General features: G+C 32.6%; 1 protein-coding gene and 1 pseudogene across 2 annotated transcripts; one reads left to right on the forward strand and one right to left on the reverse strand.

Annotated features, from left to right (window-relative positions):
- Window positions 1–2,747: 2,747 nt before the first annotated feature.
- Window positions 2,748–8,618, reverse strand: LOC132165702 (beta-1,4-N-acetylglucosaminyltransferase family protein). 2 transcript variants are annotated; one of them, XM_088511732.1, is made up of 3 exons: window positions 8,306–8,618; window positions 7,080–7,125; window positions 2,748–4,215 (listed from the first exon to the last, which is right to left on the reverse strand). In XM_088511732.1, exon 3 carries the CDS (start codon window positions 4,120–4,122, stop codon window positions 3,031–3,033), a length of 1,092 nt encoding a protein of 363 aa, XP_088367858.1. In that variant the 5' UTR covers window positions 4,123–4,215; window positions 7,080–7,125; window positions 8,306–8,618; the 3' UTR covers window positions 2,748–3,030. The 2 variants fall into 2 exon arrangements, with proteins under 2 accessions (XP_088367858.1, XP_059432350.1); XM_059576367.2 differs by lacking the exon at window positions 7,080–7,125.
- A 4,811-nt stretch (window positions 8,619–13,429) lies between these two features.
- LOC148583029 (uncharacterized) lies at window positions 13,430–14,522 on the forward strand (annotated as a pseudogene).
- Window positions 14,523–20,198: the final 5,676 nt, after the last annotated feature.

The raw sequence follows: 20,198 nt of genomic DNA on the forward strand, positions 1-20,198 counted from the left end.
TAGCTGGGCTACTAGCTGGGAGATTCGTAGGCAGACAATGGACTTTCATTTTGACACGTGGACGCATAGTAAAAAAAAAAAAACCAATTCTTATTTGACAAAAAAAAATATATATTTCTTCAAACTACGACCATATTCACAACCTCCCTCCAAATTATCAATTGTCGTAATATCTCACAAACTACCAAAAATTGACAATGTGCCTTCCAATGCTAGCAAAACGACAAAATGACTCATATAAAAATTTCAATAAGAAAAAAATATCCTTATAATTTTTTTTTCAATATTTATTCAGCAAATTTGATATGTCATTGTTAATGAATTATTAATTAACTAATTTTTTTTTTTTTATTTAACAAAGATAGGTACAATGATTAATTGGCTGTTTGATAAAACTGTAGTATTCGATCTGTAATATTGCTGATTCTTTTTTAGCTAAATTTTTGGAATAGAAGTGTCTTTCTAGGAATCTGGGCGGTGGATAATGCATTATTTCATGACGTATCTTATAATATTATGTTAAATCATCCATTGTTTTAAAATTTTAAGCTTATAAAAAATATATTTAATCAAGCTTTACGCTAAACAATTTTTACAAAGAAATAACAACCGAAAAAGGAACATGCATCAATATATATGTAAACATATTGTGGAGAATAACAATGTTTGAATATTGAAAAAACTGTTACAAATATTTAAAGAAGGTAACGGTAAGAAAACTGACACTCCAATATTAAAAAATACCAATGCAATAAAACCCGAATTTCAATTTTGATCTCGGCATTTTTTATTGAAGCTATGTAAAAGATCAACTCATCTCCTGTGAGTACATCATTTATGTTTAAACAAATAGTTCAAAAGGGAATTCCCATTTACTTTGTTCTTTTGTCTTACGATCTATATAATGTTATTGCCTAAAGTTTCACCAAGAGGCCGGTCTGGGGTGGCCAAATCTACCCCTTGGGCCTTTGGCCCATGGGGGTGGCCAAACATTTTTTTTTTTTTTTTTTTTTTTTTAGATTTGGCACTTGGAGGTGGCCGGACCACCCCGGAGGGCCATGGGGCCCCCAACTGGGGTGGTCCGGCCTCCCCTTATTATTTTATTATTTTATTATTTATATATTTTTTAATGTAAAATAGTATTTTATTATTATTTTTTGTTAGTGAGACATGTGTCTCATTTGTGGATCTAATATTTCTAAGAAGAAATATTAGCCATGAACTGAATATTTTCCAGAGAGAAGGGTGAGGGTATTCGGTTTTAAGGTGAAAAAACAAAAGAAATCCCATATTGACCTTTATTTTTTTTTGTCTTATATGGGTAGGCTAGTGCAAGCCGATCTTTTTTTATTTTATTTTATCCCTCAAATGTCACACATTTTGCAAACACATCACAAAGTTTAAAAGTTATCACTTTGGTAAACACCTTCAAAGTTTAAAAACTATCACTTTGGTGTATTGATCTTTTGATTTTTTTTCAATTATCCCCTCTCATTAGGATTTTCTTTTAATTCTTAATGGAGAGGTGTAAAATTCCTAAAATGCCCTTATTTTCTATTAAAAAAAATTCTTTTTTCCTGACCCATGGGTCACAAGGTGCATGGGTTAAATCCACCAGTGAGCCCACGAGTCAGGAGTATTTTTTATTTTTATTTTTTTTTAAAATATAGTTTTTAATAGAAAATGAGGGGATTTTAAGAATTTTACACGCCTATGTTAAATCCTAATGTAGGGGGATAATTGAAAAAAAAAAAAAAAAATCAAAAGATTGATACATCAAAATAAGAGTTTTTAAACTTTGAGGAGTGTTTGCAAAACGCGTGAAATTTTATGGGTAAGTGAAGTTACCTTTTTTGTTTTTTAGTTAACGTACCCTCCAAACTATCAGTATCATTGTCTTCTTTAAATTTTGTAAATGTCCTCAAGGCTGGCAAAAAAAAAAAAAAAAACCCTAAAAATTTTCAAAAGACAAAAATGCTTTTACAAATTTGAAAAAAAAAAAAAAAAATTGTTAAAAAAAAAAAAAAAAATCATCTGGCGGCTAAGAGTAATTCTAAAAACTCATCTCTTATTCAATTTTTATACAACTGAGCTAATGTTGAATTCTCGTAAACTATTTAATCAACCTACATCAATCTAAAGAGTTGAATTTGTAGCTCGATAGCCAAACACCTCCAATAGCTTATTTTCCCCTTATGTTCCAATGATTTCGATGTAACTTCGATGGGTCCCAACTTCAGATTGAGATCCCATTGAATTCTCTTTAAATTTGAGATTCTCGAATTCATAAATCTTAGCCGTTCATCTCATCTAAGCGTTTAAAATAAGCAACGTTTTATTATTTAATGAGAAAGCTACCCTCAAAAAATTTAATAAGCCATGTTTCATCATCTAATGAGGAAGCTACCCTCAAAAAATTTAATAAGCTACGTTTCCTCATTAAATGCTAAAGCATTGCTTATTTTAAATACTTAAATGAGATGAACGATTGAAAAATTCTAGGAGAATTTGGTGCATAAGTCGAAACGATGAGATATGGTTGTCACTGTGGCACTAGTGAGTGGAAAATAAGGATTTTTTCATTTTATTTTCTGAACGACCAAACTTGAGGGAATTAATCAAAAGTAAAAATAATTTTGAATGCTTTGTTTTTTAAATTATGTGTTTTTAAAAGAGAATAAAAAGTCAAACAAAGTAATCCAAAACTTGGGGCACAAAAGTCAGTGAGTAACAATTTTCTGCAAGAACTGAAAAGTGCGTATGCTCATATCAAATTGCAGATGGAGTGAAATATACACTAAACAAAGCGAGTCATATACCTTTCAACAGTACAAGTTATTTGGAAAAAAAAAAATCATCTATAAAGAGAGGATTTCGTTTAAGATCAAAGGGCTTCCCTTTTGTAGCCCACTAATTTACTTGAAAAAAAAATTCAGGCCAACTCTAGTTTTTCAAGAGCATTAATGCCCCTTATGAAAGCTAAAAGCTCCATACTGAACTAAATCTAAAACTTGGCTGGCCTGAAACCCTTCATTCCGGTGTTCTTATACACCCTCCCGGTAGAAGGAACCTAAACTTATCTGCATTTTCTATCAAGGAGGAAGGAAGATGAACTGCAGAAGCTGAACGAGGTATTGATCCCATCTTCTTAATCAAGTCCTTGAAGGTGTACTCTTCAGGTAGCATATCAAAGAGATCATCTCCTCGACAAATGCACTTCTGGATTCTGGACTGATCTAAAAATTCTCTCCGCTTCACACGATCTGCGTGGCTATAAGCAGTCATCTTAAACACAAACTCCTGAATGTGCCGAAAACAAAAGCTACAATGCCATCCAGCGTCGGAGAAGAGAACATCAGTTTGGCGTGAATGCCGGTAGAAGGTATATGGATCGTAGATGTGGGTTGTCGCCCGCCAGCTGCTGTAGTCCACAGGGAACTCGAATGAGTACATGTAGTGCTTGAGCTCAAGATGCATTACCGGCGGCACCCCATCACACCATTGCACTAGTTTTGCAGTCTGTGGGCTTGGTATTTCATCAGTATCTGACATGATGAGAACATCACCGTAGGAAATCCCGGCACGGCGAAGCAATCCATTCATAGCCCGGCGTTGTTGAGACTCAAGTACAAAAGGGTCTTCATGCGATCCCCGAGCTGCAATTCGGCCGGAGAATACATCATGGACAATCTTTCCCTCGGCAAAAGCAAATCGGGACCGGTCTGAATCAAAGAAGAGAGGTTTGGGAATGCCTGTGAAAGTGGTGTTGGACTCGAGGATTACAAACTTTGTGACATAGGGATAAAGCTCGCGCCACCTGATCTCCAGTATGTCCAATTCATTGCTGAAGATGACAGCATCAAAAACACGGCGGGGTTGGGAACGCAACGACCAGCCATGGAGGCGGCAAAGGTGGTCCATTGATACATTTTCTCCATAATAGTGCGGGAGGCGCTTGAAAGGGGGCGGGGGCCTGTCCCAAAGTGGACGAAAAAAATAGGATATTTTCTGGCCATAGGTGAAAATTCCAATCACACAGATAGGAACAAGTATCAGGAGTATGATGAATAGGAACTTAGGTGGTGGTCGCCTGGAGGAGAGACGGAAAGGTCTTGTTGCCATGACTTGAAGGAGAATGATTAGGAGGACAAGTACCTAACATGCTTGTGCCAATTCAACTACCGAAAAAATCAAGGCTCGTCCAATATCGTTAGCCTGCATAAAAACATGTATGTCAGAGACTACTAATTACCTCTACATAAAATTACGTAGAAGCTAGCCAGTATGACCAGCATTTGGAAATATGTAGAAAGAAAGGAAAATGCCTACAGAAAGGAACTTTTCCGGTACAATATCGTCCAATCATCAAAGCACAAGCAATCTCTTCTCCAATATGGACGGAAAAATTCACAATATATTAGCATTCCTACATTCTAGACAGCCAAGTGATTAAAATCCTATATAAAGCATACCAGCCTTTGTGTGTTTCTTTTGAAATTGATCTACAGAATAATAATTGGTGCACACACCCAAATGCCAGTGCAAAGCAAAAAATGTAGGAATCACAGATTACTTTTTCAACATTAGGACAGATCAAATTATACCATAAAGATTACATAGGTGAGAACATTCAAAATCTCGTAGCAATTCCTTAAAAGGAGATAGAATAACAGTTTGCCAATCAAAATAATTTTGAATTTTCCATATCTATTTAGTGCCTCTTATCTTATCAATCACATTGGATGCCATTTAAATGAGATCTCCATGGAGGGCCATTATTTTTTATTAATTATTAAGGCCAAGCCAGAAATCTGTTAACTAGTTATTTGAACAATATTTAGATGCAGCCCTATGCAGTCCGTGATCCTCTGGCATTTCTGCTTGCGCCTTTCCTTGGAATAGGTAATACAACTTGATACTTCTTTATTTTGTTGGTAGTGTTTCAACCTAAAGTCAATCCATCCCATCCTATCTTTTACCACCTAAGCCGAGAATTACTCATCCAATTTTTAGGTTTACATTGGTTACCACACATAGCATAACTGTACAAGATAGAAAATGTAATAGCAGATACTCTACAACCAAAGCTGAACAGGAACCTCTACAAAATGGTAGAACATCTTTGATTATTCTTTATATGCTTAACCTAGTATAGTGATATAAAGTTAAGCTTCATCTAGTGATAGACATTGAAAAACACAGTTTTGACCCAACCAAGCCTAAAGAGGGGTGAATAGGCGTTATGAAGTAATTATGCCCAATTAAAAAAATTATGCAGCAATACACCACTAGCAGAATAAGCACCACACATAAACAATCGCCAAAATAATGAAACTGATAAACTAATCATATAACACACAATTTTGGTGATGGCGTAAACCCTTTGAAGAACTCCTCCAAGGTAAAATACTTTGGGGTAACTAAACTCAGGAAATCAACCCACTATAAAATTTAAGAGATTACAAATTGTTTACACTTACAAAAGGTTGTAGTTAACACATCCTTGTACTAGACAGGTGGCTCACTCGCTCTCTACCACAGTAACATCTCTAGAACCTTTGGATAACTCTTTACTTGATCTCCTTTACTGGAACTCTGATGGCTGAAGGTTTATGGTTTGTGTTTTGGTGTGGTTTAACAAAACTCCAAGACAAAATTAACAGTCACATCTTAAAAAACAAAGGACTCTCTTAGCACAAATAAACAAACAGCCTAATACCTTCGAAGTCGTGCTTAGTAGTCCTTATATAGCCCAAGAAAAAAACCCTAGTGTAACATGTCAAGTGAAACCTCAAAACATGTAGATATCACAATAGTGTCAGGACAGATAAAGAACTCGTCAGGACGACTTTAGGATTTCATAGCTTAACAGTGGCGGCGTCAAGACGTCCTTGTTGATGAGATAGCTGAAGAGCTTCTCGGGAGTCCTTCTAAACAGCTCACGTCAAAACAGGTTGCTGACGACCTAGCTTGCGAACTCTCGGGAAGTTCATTAAAACAGCTCTTGTTAGGATGTCTTGCTAAGTAAGCTCTATGTGGCTTCTTTAAAAGATCCCGTCAGGACAGCTTGCTAACACCTTAGATGATGAAGTTCTCTGTGGTTCTTCTAAAATCCATCTTGTTAGGACGACTTGCTGACACCTTAGCTGACGAGGCTCTCGGGTAGCCTTCAAATGTGACCTTGTCAGGATGCCACAACTGACGAGCTTGCTGGCGGAGTTCACTGTTCTTTATAAATGCACAACACTTTGAGGACAACCAAAACTCTAATTCATAAATATTTACAACCACTGTTTTGAGCATCAAATATGCCAACGCTAAAAACCTAACATATATCCCTCATTCCTAGGGAATCCAGGTAGAACTTAAATGTCCTTGCCAATAATAAGATATAGACAATGTTAGCACCAGAAACCAAATATCGTTTCAAGTTAACGGAACTGAGGTCTATTAATTTTCTCATGATTTCATTTTATTAATTCTTTTCTTCCCCCCAGAGACAACAAATGATGCAATTCTCGTTATAACTGCAAAAGAAGTTCCTTTTTGACTTTTTTCGACTGAAACAATAGTACAACAACTGAAAGCACACAGTTCAGCAGCTTAGAATTATCTATTCAAAAAACATCCTTCTCAACCGTGCACTCCTTAAAATTAATTGACAGTGCTCCAAAGTCTCTTGGCAAGCCTGAAAGCTTGTGCAACTACAAACTGCAACTTAAGGGTAAAGACTCATTTTTGTAGTTCTTTCGACCTTCTAAATCTAGTTGCTAGCCTACTTCCTGTGTTTGACCGCAATTGCATAATTGAATAAGACTGTTTGAGCTGAAAGATGTCAAGACTAATATTAGATGAAAGTACTGAAAAATGTTGATAAAGAAAGATTTAAGACTTTGTCCCTTTGATGCAATTTGAGGATGAGTTAATTCATACGACCCATTATTACATGCAACCCACTTAAGGGAATCTCTAATATCATGATCCAAATTATCATGAGTGATGATTGTATGGTTTGCATTATCAGAACCATCCTTTTTGAGACTGAAGATATGTTATTATTATGCTCAAAAAGTACTCACAAATACCAAGCTTCCTATCATCTTCTCACAACTGCAAGGATAATTCCTGCATAAAAGATGACTATTAGGCATTATGCTCAACCAACCAGAAGAGTATGATTGATTCACATAGACCATGGTGCCTTATCTGCTTATTTCAAGCAAGGAAATAATCTCCGTAAGAGACAAAAATTTACCCTTGAAACACAAGCAGCAAGGAATCAGATTATACCTGACTCCATTGGTGTTTCTATCATGAATACAACAAAGTGTAATATGCTAGTGGATTTAATCCTGACACCAAAAAGAAGAGGAAAAAGGAAAAGATACTCCTTCTACAGCAATAAGTCATTAAGTGGATCATGTGGTACATAAACTTAAATATCAACTCCAACTTTACATGCACACAGGATTCTTAGTGACCCAAGTGATGAGATTGGAGCAATAAACTACCAGGCATCTGAAGGAACAACCGACTAAATGCCATTAATCACAAAGAAAAATTTGACTCGACATGGTTACTATAGCTCATAAAGAAAAGAAGAAAGAAAAAGAACAAAAGAAAAGAGAGAGAAGCATCAAAACAGTGCTAGAGTACTGAAACCCTTATATCATTATGTGTAAAACTCCCTCTTTATTGCTATCTTTTTCAGTAAATATGTTACTCTGTTCTTCTGACTAAAGAGAATTCTTCCTTTGATGTTTATTCCCTTCTTTATGTTCGTGTAAAACAACCTTGGGGCTCCAATAAATATCCTCCACACCACAAAAAAAAAAAAAAAAAAAAATAATAATAAATAAGGCAAGCTGAACCAGTGCGTTTTAGCCCGAGTTGGAATTTGTGCTGTGTGTCGCACAATTTCAACGTATAATTGACCACACAAAGCTCAAATCTTTTACAAACAATCCTTAATGTACAATGATTAAGCTCAAAGCGCAAGGCATTGAAACCGATGCTTCCAATTCCTAAGCACAGTTAATCAAAATTAGCAAAATAAGGCACCAAAAAGGAAATAAAACCCTTTTTCTTTTTTGGAAATTGTTTCCCAACATTAATGAAGACATTTAACAGTCAAATAAAGGAGCAAAATTTCAAACAATCATTAATCATTAACTATATGTCAATATCTCATCCCAAAATGGAAATGGGCGTAGGAACAACAACAAATAAATTCGTGCAATTAATGAACGATTTTTCAATAACTCCGTAAAGGGTACCCAACATTAGGCCATAAGATGATGCTTACTTTTCAGAGTTGCAGAGGCCCCGCTTTTCGGCATTTGGCCCTGAACACAACATTCCCGCCAGCTCCACCGAGAGAGACAGAGAGAGACGACCGAGCAACGAACATCGGGAACTTAAGGAAAGTCTTCATCCTCTGCAGTTGCAACCCTGCAGTTACTGCAGTAAGGAGACGACGCGTGGAAGAGATCGACGTCTCATCGCGTTGCTCGTCACGTGCTTGTTTCTGACTGGCGATGAACCCAAGACCTAAGAGGAATTGGGCAGCGGCCACATTAGCTGTTGGAGATGTCGCAGAAGGATCGGATTATTGGAGCATCTCCGCCATATTCTCTACATTTTTCATATTTTATATATTTACTTAATACAGACAAATGTTTTTATTATTTTTAATTATTATTTTTCTTCTTTACAACACTTTAGCAAAATCACTCAATCGGCACTCCTCATCGATAAGAAGGTTGTTGACCCATTAAAGCCGTATGTAAGCTGAAATCAAAACTAATGTAAGACGACCTAATTTGTTTTTTTGGCTATGTTTGCGAGACATTATATCAGATTTAGTCATTAATTTCTAACGAAAATTATTAAAAAGATTAAATTACCTTTCGATTTTTTTTTTTTTTTTTTTACTTTTAATTTGAAATTAAAGATAAATTTAAAATTTTATAAAAAATTTAGAGACATAAAAGGTTATTTTATCACTTTTAACGTTTAAAATTTGACTGAAAGAAATACATTGCATCAAATTGAAAGGACAAATGATAAAATTGAGAAAGTCTTCTCAAAATATGTAGTAATTCAAAGGTCTTAAATGAAGTTTTCTAAAAAAAAAAATTAAAAGAGACCTGATAATTCTCCATATCTCATTCATCCTTATTTTTTTTATTTTTTATTTTTCAAATCAACATTGGATTTGTTTGATTTAAAAAAAGATGAACGAGAGATGAAGAAATAATTTTTTTTTAAAAAAAAAATCTGTCAAACTCAAAATGTGTATAGAAAAATAGTAATTAAAATAGAGGATTAGACTTTAATAATAATAATTTATTAATAAGTATTTTATACAACATTATAGGACATAATCTTAAGCACCAACTATCGTACCCCGGCCCCAAGCGAGTTGACCGCGTTTTCTTCACGACCACCCAGTCAACACTGCCACTTCCACACATCACGTTCATGTGGCTCCACGTTCGCGAACATGCTAACGTGTTGTTAAGGTTTAATGCTACCAACGGTTTATATTGTTTGATACTATCGGAAGTCCAACGTTATACGAATCATTATGTTTTTTTTTAAAAAAAACAAGAAGAAGAAGAATATTTTGGAGTATATGCTGTGGGAGGTGCCAAAAGTCGGTATAAGTATGAATGACTAGTCTGTCTGTTTACTTGGGGAGCCAAAAAATGACGTTTAGGAATGGCACGCCGCGTGCAATATTACATTATCCATAGGAATGACTTGCACTCGACAAAGACTTCAAACAAGCAAGGAAATTACTTAATTATTAGGAAAAACTTCAGAAAGCCCCCCTGAACTTTCAACCAATTTGAAAAACTTTCTCTGAATTTTCAAAACTCTCATTTAGGCCCTTGAACTTTGGTTTTCTCTCACTTTAGACCCTTTTAACATTAAACTACGTCGTTTTTGAGCTGGGTAGGTGTTTAATTTTAGGATACAAAACGACGTAATTTAATGTTAAAAGGGTCCAAAGTGAGAGAAAATCAAAGTTCAGGGGGCCTAAATGAGAGTTTTGGAAATTCAGGGGGTTTTTTCAAATTGGCTGGAAGTTTAGGGGGGCTTTCTGAAATTTTCCCTAATTATTATATATTATTACCCAATACCCACAGCTCCATATATTAATGAACCCATTTAGAGTAAATACAACTTATTGGTGTGTTAAATACTTTTAGTCGGTTCATTAATGAACTCCATTGAAAGATTAATGAACCCATTGAAAGTATTTAAGACGAAAAAAGATTCTCTCCTTTTAAAATTTACTCAATTTTTTCTATTTAATGCATTTTGAAGGATAGTGTTGTCCAAAAATTTTAGTGATGGTAGTGCATTAAATGTACTACTATTCAAAATGCACTAAATGAAGAAAATATAGATGATTTAAAATAGAGAGGATTCCTTTCCATTTAAGACTATTAGGGTTTAGTTAGAAGAAAAAAAAAAATTGTTGTATAGCCATTTTCGAAATTATGGTTAAATTGGTTAATTCATTGATTACATTTCGATAAGAATTTATTACATTTCAATAAGAATTTATTTCAAAAGTTTCGGTTAAATGGATATTTCGGTTAAAATCGATTTAGTTAATCGGTTAACCGAAGGCTTCTTTAATTGGGCCAAAAATTGATTATATTGGAGGCCAAATTGTTTTTTTGGGCTAACGTAGCTTATTGAACCAAGCAAAATTTTAAATAGGCCCATTAATTAACACAATAAGAGTTCACCATACATATGTTCTACTAATAAATTGGTCATAGAATCCACCAACTAATATGTTCTACTAAAAAAAACCTAGCTAATGCCCTCGTAATCATTATTCTACTAAAAAAATATTTATTATCGGTTAATTCGGTATAAAAAAATATTTATACCGATTAACCAAATTGAACTGACGTCGGTATAAAAATTCTTAGCCGATTACCAACCGACTTCTGACGGTAGGAAGTAAATGCAGGTTTTGGAATGAATCGGTTGTTCTGAGAAGTTTATTGTAATTCTTGCTTAAAATTATTAAATTGTGTTGGAGTTTGTTTGAGCTTGATGATTTCGGATACTGTGGGGTTTAATTGCATAGTTCGGATCTATACTTGTTAGATAGTCATTCATTTCGATTCAGAATCAGAGCTTTAAGGACTTGGGGATGTCACTGTTGGATCCAAAATTGATGATGATTAAGGTGGTTTGATAGATTTTTCAGAAAAAAAAAAAAAAAAAACTATTTGCTAATAGCACAAATAGGAACAGAGTTATGCGGGAACAAACAAGAGCAAAAGAGAGTGTTTGGCCTTTTTCTTTCTTTAGGTTTGAAGTAGAGAGAGGGAGAGAGACAGATCAGAAAGGGTGGGGATGTTGTTTGTGAACACAAGGAGGATCGAGGGAGGATCGTCCTCTTTTTAGGGGTGAGTTCAAAGGGAATAATAAAGCAGGGTTTTATCAGAGAGAGAGAGAGGAAAAGAAAAAGTAGAGGATAAAACAGAGGGATATTGGTAACTTCTTGCAAAGAACACAGGCTAAAAAAAAAGAGAGAGAGAAAGAAAGCTAAAAATGAGAGAGGAGGTGCTTGGTGTAATTAGATTTAAATCTAAACAAAATCAGATGCTGGTATGCGCATGGGCTATCTATTACATGACCATCCAGGAAGCAGTTAATTAAACTAGAATTGAGTCAGGCCCGTGACTTTGGAGGGGTTTCCTAGATTCCTCAGCTGTTGCAATGGCATCGATCCCTAGCAGCATCTGTGTCAGCTGCAGCAATTGCCTGACGCTCCTCTTCTTCAACCGCAGCTTGAACTCTCTCAAGAAACTTGTCATCCTTCTCGGGAAGGAAATGACCTGCATAATTATCCAACAAACAATAAGTTTGTGTAATTAGTGCACTCACCCTCACTGAGTTGGGTGCATGGTTCATAATAGGAGGAGTTTATGGTCACCTGAAGAGAATTGTGAGTTCTATTTTGTATGTGAGTTCTAGCATAGAACTGGATGTATTATATGTGCGTTCTAAATTTAACTTTATGAACTGTAAATTCAGAGTTATTAGTTCTATTTTGTATGTGATTTAATCTTCGCCATTTGTCCTTAAGAACTACCATTTAAGGATTTGAAATTTTGAAGAAACATTTTCGTGTGTTGGATGGTTCTGATAAAGCGATTATGGAGATGGTTCTCATAAAGTGATTATGGAGTTTTTTTTACTAAGAGTACATTAATATACATAATTGAACACAACTTTAGCCCAAAGGCCTAATCTAATGGGCTAAGGTCCACTTAAGTATATTAAGTATTCTTTTCTTTTATATTTTCTCAACGTGGAACACAACACTCACAAAAGCACTCACAACAATCTTCCCCTCACTTGTGAGTCTCTTCACATTGACTCAACTCCCCCTCGCTTGTGAGTCTTTTTATATTTTCAAAAGTGTCTCACATCAAGAGTTGCGGATGGAGACACAACTCTAAATTTGAGTTGCGGATGGAAACACAACTCTAAACCTGATGCGTCCAAACACTCCTCCTAGGAAGGTAACCATGGCTCTGATACCATTTGTTTGGAGATGAAGTGATTATGGAGTTTTTTTTTTTTTTTTTACCAAGAGTACATTAATATACATAACTAAACACAACTCTAGCCCAAAAGCCTAAGCTAATGGGCTAAGGTCCACTTAGGTATATTAAGCCCTCTTTTTTCTTTTTATTTTTTTTTATTATTTATTCATTTTTTATTTTTATATTTTCTCAATGTGGGACACAACATTCACAAGTGCACTCACAACAATCATATTATGGAAGAGGATGTTTGTGATGTTGAATCTCAAAATCAAAGTGGTAGAGTCTACCAAACACGAAGGAAAGTTTAAGAGGAAAGTAAAAAATGGATAATCAAAATGAATATAATATGTCACGCAATGTGGGATGATTATAAAAATAGAAAAAATTTATAGATTTCATATGGTTGATGTTATAATGTATATTTTTTGAACTAGTCATATTTAAAGACAGTTATGTTTCTATCTTTAATGATTTAATTGTATGATACACATTTGATAATTAATATAGCTTATGATATGAGTTTGTTTTTATCTTGCATTATATTTCTATCTTTTATGAGATATTGTATGTTTTTATCTTGAATTATCATTCATATGTTTGTGATTGTAGCAACGGGCAAAGGAAAGGATAAGGACATGGCAAACAAGCAATTTAGGTGGTCAAAACCTATGCATAACTTGTTACTTGAAATTCTTGCTGATGAGGCTACTAAAGGAAATAAGCCTTCAAACACATTCAAACTTGCGTCGTTTGCGCTAGTTGCCAAGCCAATTAGTGAGAAATTCGGAATTAAATGAGTAATAGACCATGTGGACAACTGCCTTCGAACCATCATGAACATGTGCAATATCATCAACACCCTCCGTAACCAAAGTGGCTTTGAATAGTATGAAAATTTGATGATGATTACTTATTAGAAGAATGTGTATGATGAGAAATTGATGGTACGTGACTTTATTATTATTATTATTATTATTATTGGAAAATTACAGTTTACCCTTTTAAAGTTGACAGCGTTTTTCAATTCGAATACCAAAGTTTCAATTTTTGCAATTCACCCCCCAAAGTTCCAAATTTTTACAATTTGACTAATTGTATCCAAAACTTCCTATATTGCCCCTAATTTTTAATCTTTATTTTTTATAAAAAATTTTAAAAAAATTCGAGGTGGCCGTAGCCACCTCTTTAGCCATCTGGCCATTTTTATATACCCAAATTTATTTATTTTTTCATAAAAAATAAAAATTAGTGGTAATATGGGAATTTTGGGATAATATTGGTCGAATTGAAAAAAAAAATGAAACTTTGTGGGGGTGGATTGCAAAAATTGAAACTTTGGTGTTTGAATTGAAAAACGCTATCAACTTTGGGGGGTAAACTGTAATTTTTCCTATTATTATTATTATTATAAAAGTTATATTAGTCTTGAATTTTTTTTTTTTTTGAAATTATATTCTTTCTTGTAAGAGGCATATCCTAAGCATGAGCAATATTTAAATAAAAAAAATTGAAATGTATGATGAGATGGCCATAGTTGTTGGTCAAGATATGGCGACAAGCAGTTTCGCAAAGTCTTTTAATGATATAGAGCTTGAAGAACATGAATATTTGGAAAGGGGGATGCTTCCTCCGATTCAGCTTCAACCAAAAGTTCACAAGAAAGGAAGCCGTGATGATAGTGAAGATAGTCATAGTGCGATATCTAAACAGTTGAAAGATGTTGCATTAACACTTAAAGTTCTGAATAAGGGAGTCGATGCAAATCAACTTTGTGAGAAAGTGATGAAGGTTGAAGGATATGACAAGTTTATGCTTGCATCTGCATTTGATCATTTGATGGGAAATGAGAAAGTTGCAAGAGCATTTCTGGCAAAGAATGCTAAGCTTAGAAAGTTTTGGTTGGACAACTTTTTCAGAAGCCATGAAAGTTAAAATTTGTGTATTATCTATGTAATACGATACTAATTAAGTTAACTTAGATGGTAGTGCACAAGCAAAAACATTATAAGATTTTGTGGTTGAATTTGAATTAAAGTTGATATTTATGATTGAACTTTTATCAGTAGTTTAAATGTATTGTTGAATGTTATTTATGACTCTCTTAAATTGAAATTATATGATTATTGTTAGTTAATTTGTATATTTTAACTAACCATAATTTTTAGTTTGATTTTTTAAATTATTGTATATTAGTATTTTTATGTTGCGAATAAAAATTACATTTTATAGTTTTACTTCTTTAACAGAATAGCCTTGCTCAGGGAGTTCTCTTTTCTTACTATAATCTCAAAATATCTCTTTTTTTTAAAAAAAAGAAAAACAATCTCAAAATATCTCTGAGATCTCACTTAGATATAAAGATCTCAATACCAAGAATAGGAAAGAAGTGCTCATACCATTCTATCATTCTTATATCTTGAGTTTGAGTTCAAGTAGAGTTGTTTCTTATTTTTATTCTAAAATTCAACCCTCTCCAATTGCAATGATATGAACATAATCATTAATCAGGAAAAAGCAATCAGTAACTTTTGTAAAGATTTTAATTTTTTTGGTTCCAGTTTTTGTCTTAGCTCCATGTGCAGGGCAAAACCATTTTTGTATCTAAGAAAATAAATCAGATGAAAAAAAATAATAATAATTGCAGCGCTTGCAGTAGGATGAAGGAAACCATTAACATTTAAGAAAGAAAATCAAATGCCTACAAGGAAATTCTGTAGGAGGAGCTCACAAGAAAAAGGATAAGGATGACCCAGAGGATAATTAGGAAAGAAGACTAAATAAAGTTAGGAATTAACCTAGGCTCTGTTTGTTTTTTTATATGAATTTTTTTTTTTATAATAAAAAAAAAATTGTCCTCTTTTAAAAAAATATTTTCCCATAAAATATGTTTTGGCATTTCGCTTGTATAAAAATTTACAAATATTATATATATTTTTCAATTCAATCATATTAACCTATAAAATTAATTTTCACTCACAACATAAAAATATTAATATAATTTCTTTTAAAAAAAATTGCAAGACTCTATCAGGCTCGAACCAAAGAAGTAGTCGCCACAGCAGTTCGTGGCTTCAACGGTACGCCGAGCTATTTCTATTTATTTTGGAACAACAATTTCTGCTCCGTTGGCTGTGATTTTTTTTTTTAATAATTTTTTTTTTTTTTAATCATTGGCATTATTTTATCATTTATATATGTTTGTTTTGTTGTAGGCACTATGTTTGCTTATGGACAAACAAACAGTGAGAAAACGCATACAATACGAGGCTCGGACATAGCATTCCTCTTTATGTCTTTGAATTGTTTGAAACCATTCACTAGGTACTTAAAGCAAGATTTATTTTTGAAGTTCCAAAACGTATTTAACAAGATTCATTTTTGCCAACACCATCACCTTGGAAGTCGGTATTGTTTGCGAGGTTGGGAATTTCGATTGCTTCAAATGTGACAAATTTCCATTGGATAATTTCTTAGGGCTCATGTATTATTACAATGTATATAGGTGATTGGTCAGGTGCTTGTTCGTACTATATTGCACAATGATTATGTTCATATCATTGCAATTGGAGAGGGTTGACATTACAAAAATGCAGTGAATTTTTTACTAGAGTTTTTAATGTGTTAATGGTATTGACACGTCAAAAACCCCTTTTGACGTTTCTCAATGGTTAAAACGAGGGGTTAAAAATTTCATATTTTTGACGTGTCTACCGTGCAATGTAAAAAAAATTTGACATGGTAGTACTGCCACGTCAAAAAAAATTTTTTTTGACGTGTTGAATTTTAGCACGTCAAATTTTTTTTTTGACGTGGCAGTATCTTTGAAGATGTTTTTTGACGTGTCACTCCGTTTGACACGTCAAATATATATATATATATATATATATATATATATATATTTGACGTGTCAATTAAATATTACAATTCCAATATCCAACACAATTCCAATACATATCCAATATCCAATACATATCCAATATATATTCAATACATATCCAATATACAATATCCAATATCCAGTATCGAATATCCAATATCCAATATACAATATCCAATACATATCCAATACATATACAACATATATACAATATCCAATACATATCCAATATCTAATACATATCAAATATATGTTCAATACATATCCAATATCCAATACATATCCAATATTCAATATATATGCAATACATATCAAATATCCAATATCTAATACTTATCCAATTTCTAATACATTCAATACATATGAAATTTCAACACAACTTCATTAAACAAAATTTCAACACATATACTACGTTCCAACAATCAAACACTTCTGGACTATCTGTTACAAATAAGTTTCAATTAGTCTCAACAAACATATAGTTTGATCTAACTATATACATCAACAAACGGCTATATACAAACCAATAAACAAAATATATATAAAACTTAACAAACAGTGATGATAAATGACGTGCTTAGCCCAACTCCATAAAAGTCTCACCATACAAAACATATATGTCAAACAAATAATACAAAACATATATCTCAAACAAATAAATTAATTAGCTAACATGTAAAATTAATTTGCTAATATAACTACATCAATAATATATAATAATATACACTGTAAATTATATATTTATTTATTTATATAATATATAAATAAATAAATAAATTAGTATATATATATATATATATATATATATATATATATATACCTAATTTTCGAGAGCCAGAGAACCCGTGAGAGGCCGCCGGAGTTTGAGCTCGTGGTTGTCGGAGGGAGCAGCGGCAGTGACGAGCGGTGAGAGAGAGAACGTGAAAAAGAGGACGGCCGGTAGCGAGCTAGGTACGCAGTGAGAGAGAGAGAGAGAACGGGGGTGAGAGAAATGCAGAGGGGAGGGTTGTGTGAAGCACGGCCGGTCGAAGCTGAAAAAAAAAATGGCGGAGGGACCGGAGGTCTGGTACGCAACGTGCGCGGGGGAGAGAAAGAAAGAGAGGAAAAAAAAAAAAGAAAAAAAGAGGGAAGGCGCAACTATATATTTTTTTATTATATTATTTAAATTAACATATATTTTATTAAGTATTTCAATTATTTAAATTATTTTATTATTAACATATATTTTAATTGCAAAACAGATGAGTGTTACATATCCCAAATTTTCTTTTCAAAATTTAGTTCTCAAATGATATGTCACCATTTTATGACGTGTCCACATGTGACACATCAAGAACTGCAAGATAAAATGATATAAATTTTCATCTATATCATTTTCTTTTCTCTTATATAACCCATTATACATACAATATACTTAAAACTAATTAAAGAATAAATAAATTAATATTATAAATGTACAGATAATAAAATTCATTTTTTCGTGAGGGCTCAATAATCCACTCACCGAACATTGTATTTTGTGTTGGCCGAGTTCATGTGGGATTTGCGGGTCTTATAAAATAAATGTATTATGTGTGTCCTATATATTTTTTAAAAATTAATATGGCTATCACATTAATATTATTATAATGATTTATGCATGATAATATCATATCATATCATATTAATGAAATATTTGATTCATATGCATGTGATAATATTAATTGTACAATAGTATGATTATGATACTAGCTAATTGGCATGCATGTGATATATACGTATATACCAATTAATTTATACTAATACGATAAAATTAATTTTTCATACCAATTCAAATTTTAATTTTTTACTACCTAATTAATTTTAATTATAGTTAATTAAAATTTTTGATGTGTCTAATAATGACACGTCAAAATTTTTTGATGTGCCTATGAAACACATCAAAAAATTTTGACATGCCATTTTGACACGTCAAAATTTATTGATGTGTCCACATGTGACACGTCAAGAACTTCTTGTCGTGTCATATCTGACACATCAAAAATACCAACTTAAATTTTTAAACTTTTAAATTTTAATTTATATCATTTATTTGTTCTATTATATCATTTTTTTCTCTTATATAATACATTATCCATACAATATACTTAAAACTAATTAGAGAATAAATAAATTAATATTCAAGATGTACAAATAATTAAATTCATTTTTTAATGAGGTCTCAATAATCCACTCACCGACCACATATTTTGTGTTGGCCGAGTTCATGTGAAGTTACTGGGTCATATAAAATAAATGTATTCGGTATGTTTTATATATTTTTTAAAAATTAATATGGCTATCATATTAATATTACTAGACTGATTTATGCATGGTAATATCATATTCAAATTAATATTAATGAAATGGTTGATTTATATGCATGCATGTGATAATTATATTAATTGGTATATATACAATAGTATGATTATGCATCTATACACACACACACACACACACACACACATATATATATATATATATATATATATATATATATGATATTAATTGGTATACATTAATAGTATGATTATGCATGTACACATATGATAATATATAGATATATATGTGTGTGTGAGATATTAATTGGCATGCATGTGATATATACGTATACATATATACCAATTAATTTATACATATATGATCAAATTAATTTTTCTATCCAATTAAAATTAATTTTTCATGCCAATTAAAATTAACTCACTACATTATTTTTTTTAATACATATTTTTTATACAAATTAATATCTAATTATAATTATAATTAATTGTAATTTTTGAAATTCAATTAAACAGTAGTTTCAACTTTACTAATGATTCGAACGTTGTGTTGGTAAGGACAACAATAGTGCTGAAATGTTCTATTTTTTGGTCCTTAAGCCATTGTATCATTCCATGTTTTCCCTAAATCACAAAAATTTAATTAATTGAATTTTTACCAATATTTGCAAACTCATCTTTGGAATATAAAATTCAAGCGAACTAAATGAATGAAATGAATTATTTAACACTTTACCGCCGGATATTTTTCATTTGATCCAATACGATCCACATAAAGTTTTGGATCACAAAAAGTCTCCACCTGCAGTAATATGGACATAATTATTAATTAACATAAACAATGGGTCACTATTGGAAAGATTTTGCTTTTCTTTCAAATGTGTATCTTACCTTCACTGACATTGCACACCCATCTAGTTTAACCCATCCCTTACAATTTGACTTGACCTCTTCAAATGAATTACTAAGCCTAGTGAGAAATTTCAAAGGGGAGGGTATGCCATTGCAATTTAACCTCTCTAACAGAAGAGCCTTGATCAGGGAGTTCTCTTTTCTTAATAAGATCTCGAAATATCTCTAAGATCTCAATACCAAGAATAGGAAAGAGGTCTTCATACCATTTTAACATTCTTATCTCTTGAGTTTGAGTTGAAGTAGAGTTGTTTCTTATTTTTATTCTTAACTTCAACAGTCTCCAATTGCAATGATATGAACATAATCATTAATCAGCAAAAAGCAATAGGTAACTTTTGCAAAGATTTTAATTTTTGTCTTTCAAGTTTTTATCTTAACTCCGCCTCCAGGGACGGAGCCAGGAAATTTTATGGGAGGGGGCCAACCAAATTTTTTTTTTCGGTTCTTTAGAATTTTTTTTATCAAAAAAAATTATTTTGGTTGTTTTTTATGAACTAAAGACTACCGTAAGGGCCAAAA

The sequence above is a fragment of the Corylus avellana genome, chromosome 11 (assembly GCF_965113065.1).
Source record: "Corylus avellana chromosome 11, dhCorAvel1.hap1.2, whole genome shotgun sequence".
Classification (NCBI taxonomy): Eukaryota; Viridiplantae; Streptophyta; class Magnoliopsida; order Fagales; family Betulaceae; genus Corylus; species Corylus avellana.

Excerpts from the sequence above, each read along its gene's own strand:
- LOC132165702 (XM_059576367.2), bottom strand. The coding sequence starts at position 4,122 with ATGGCAACAAGACCTTTCCGTCTCTCCTCCAGGCGACCACCACCTAAG.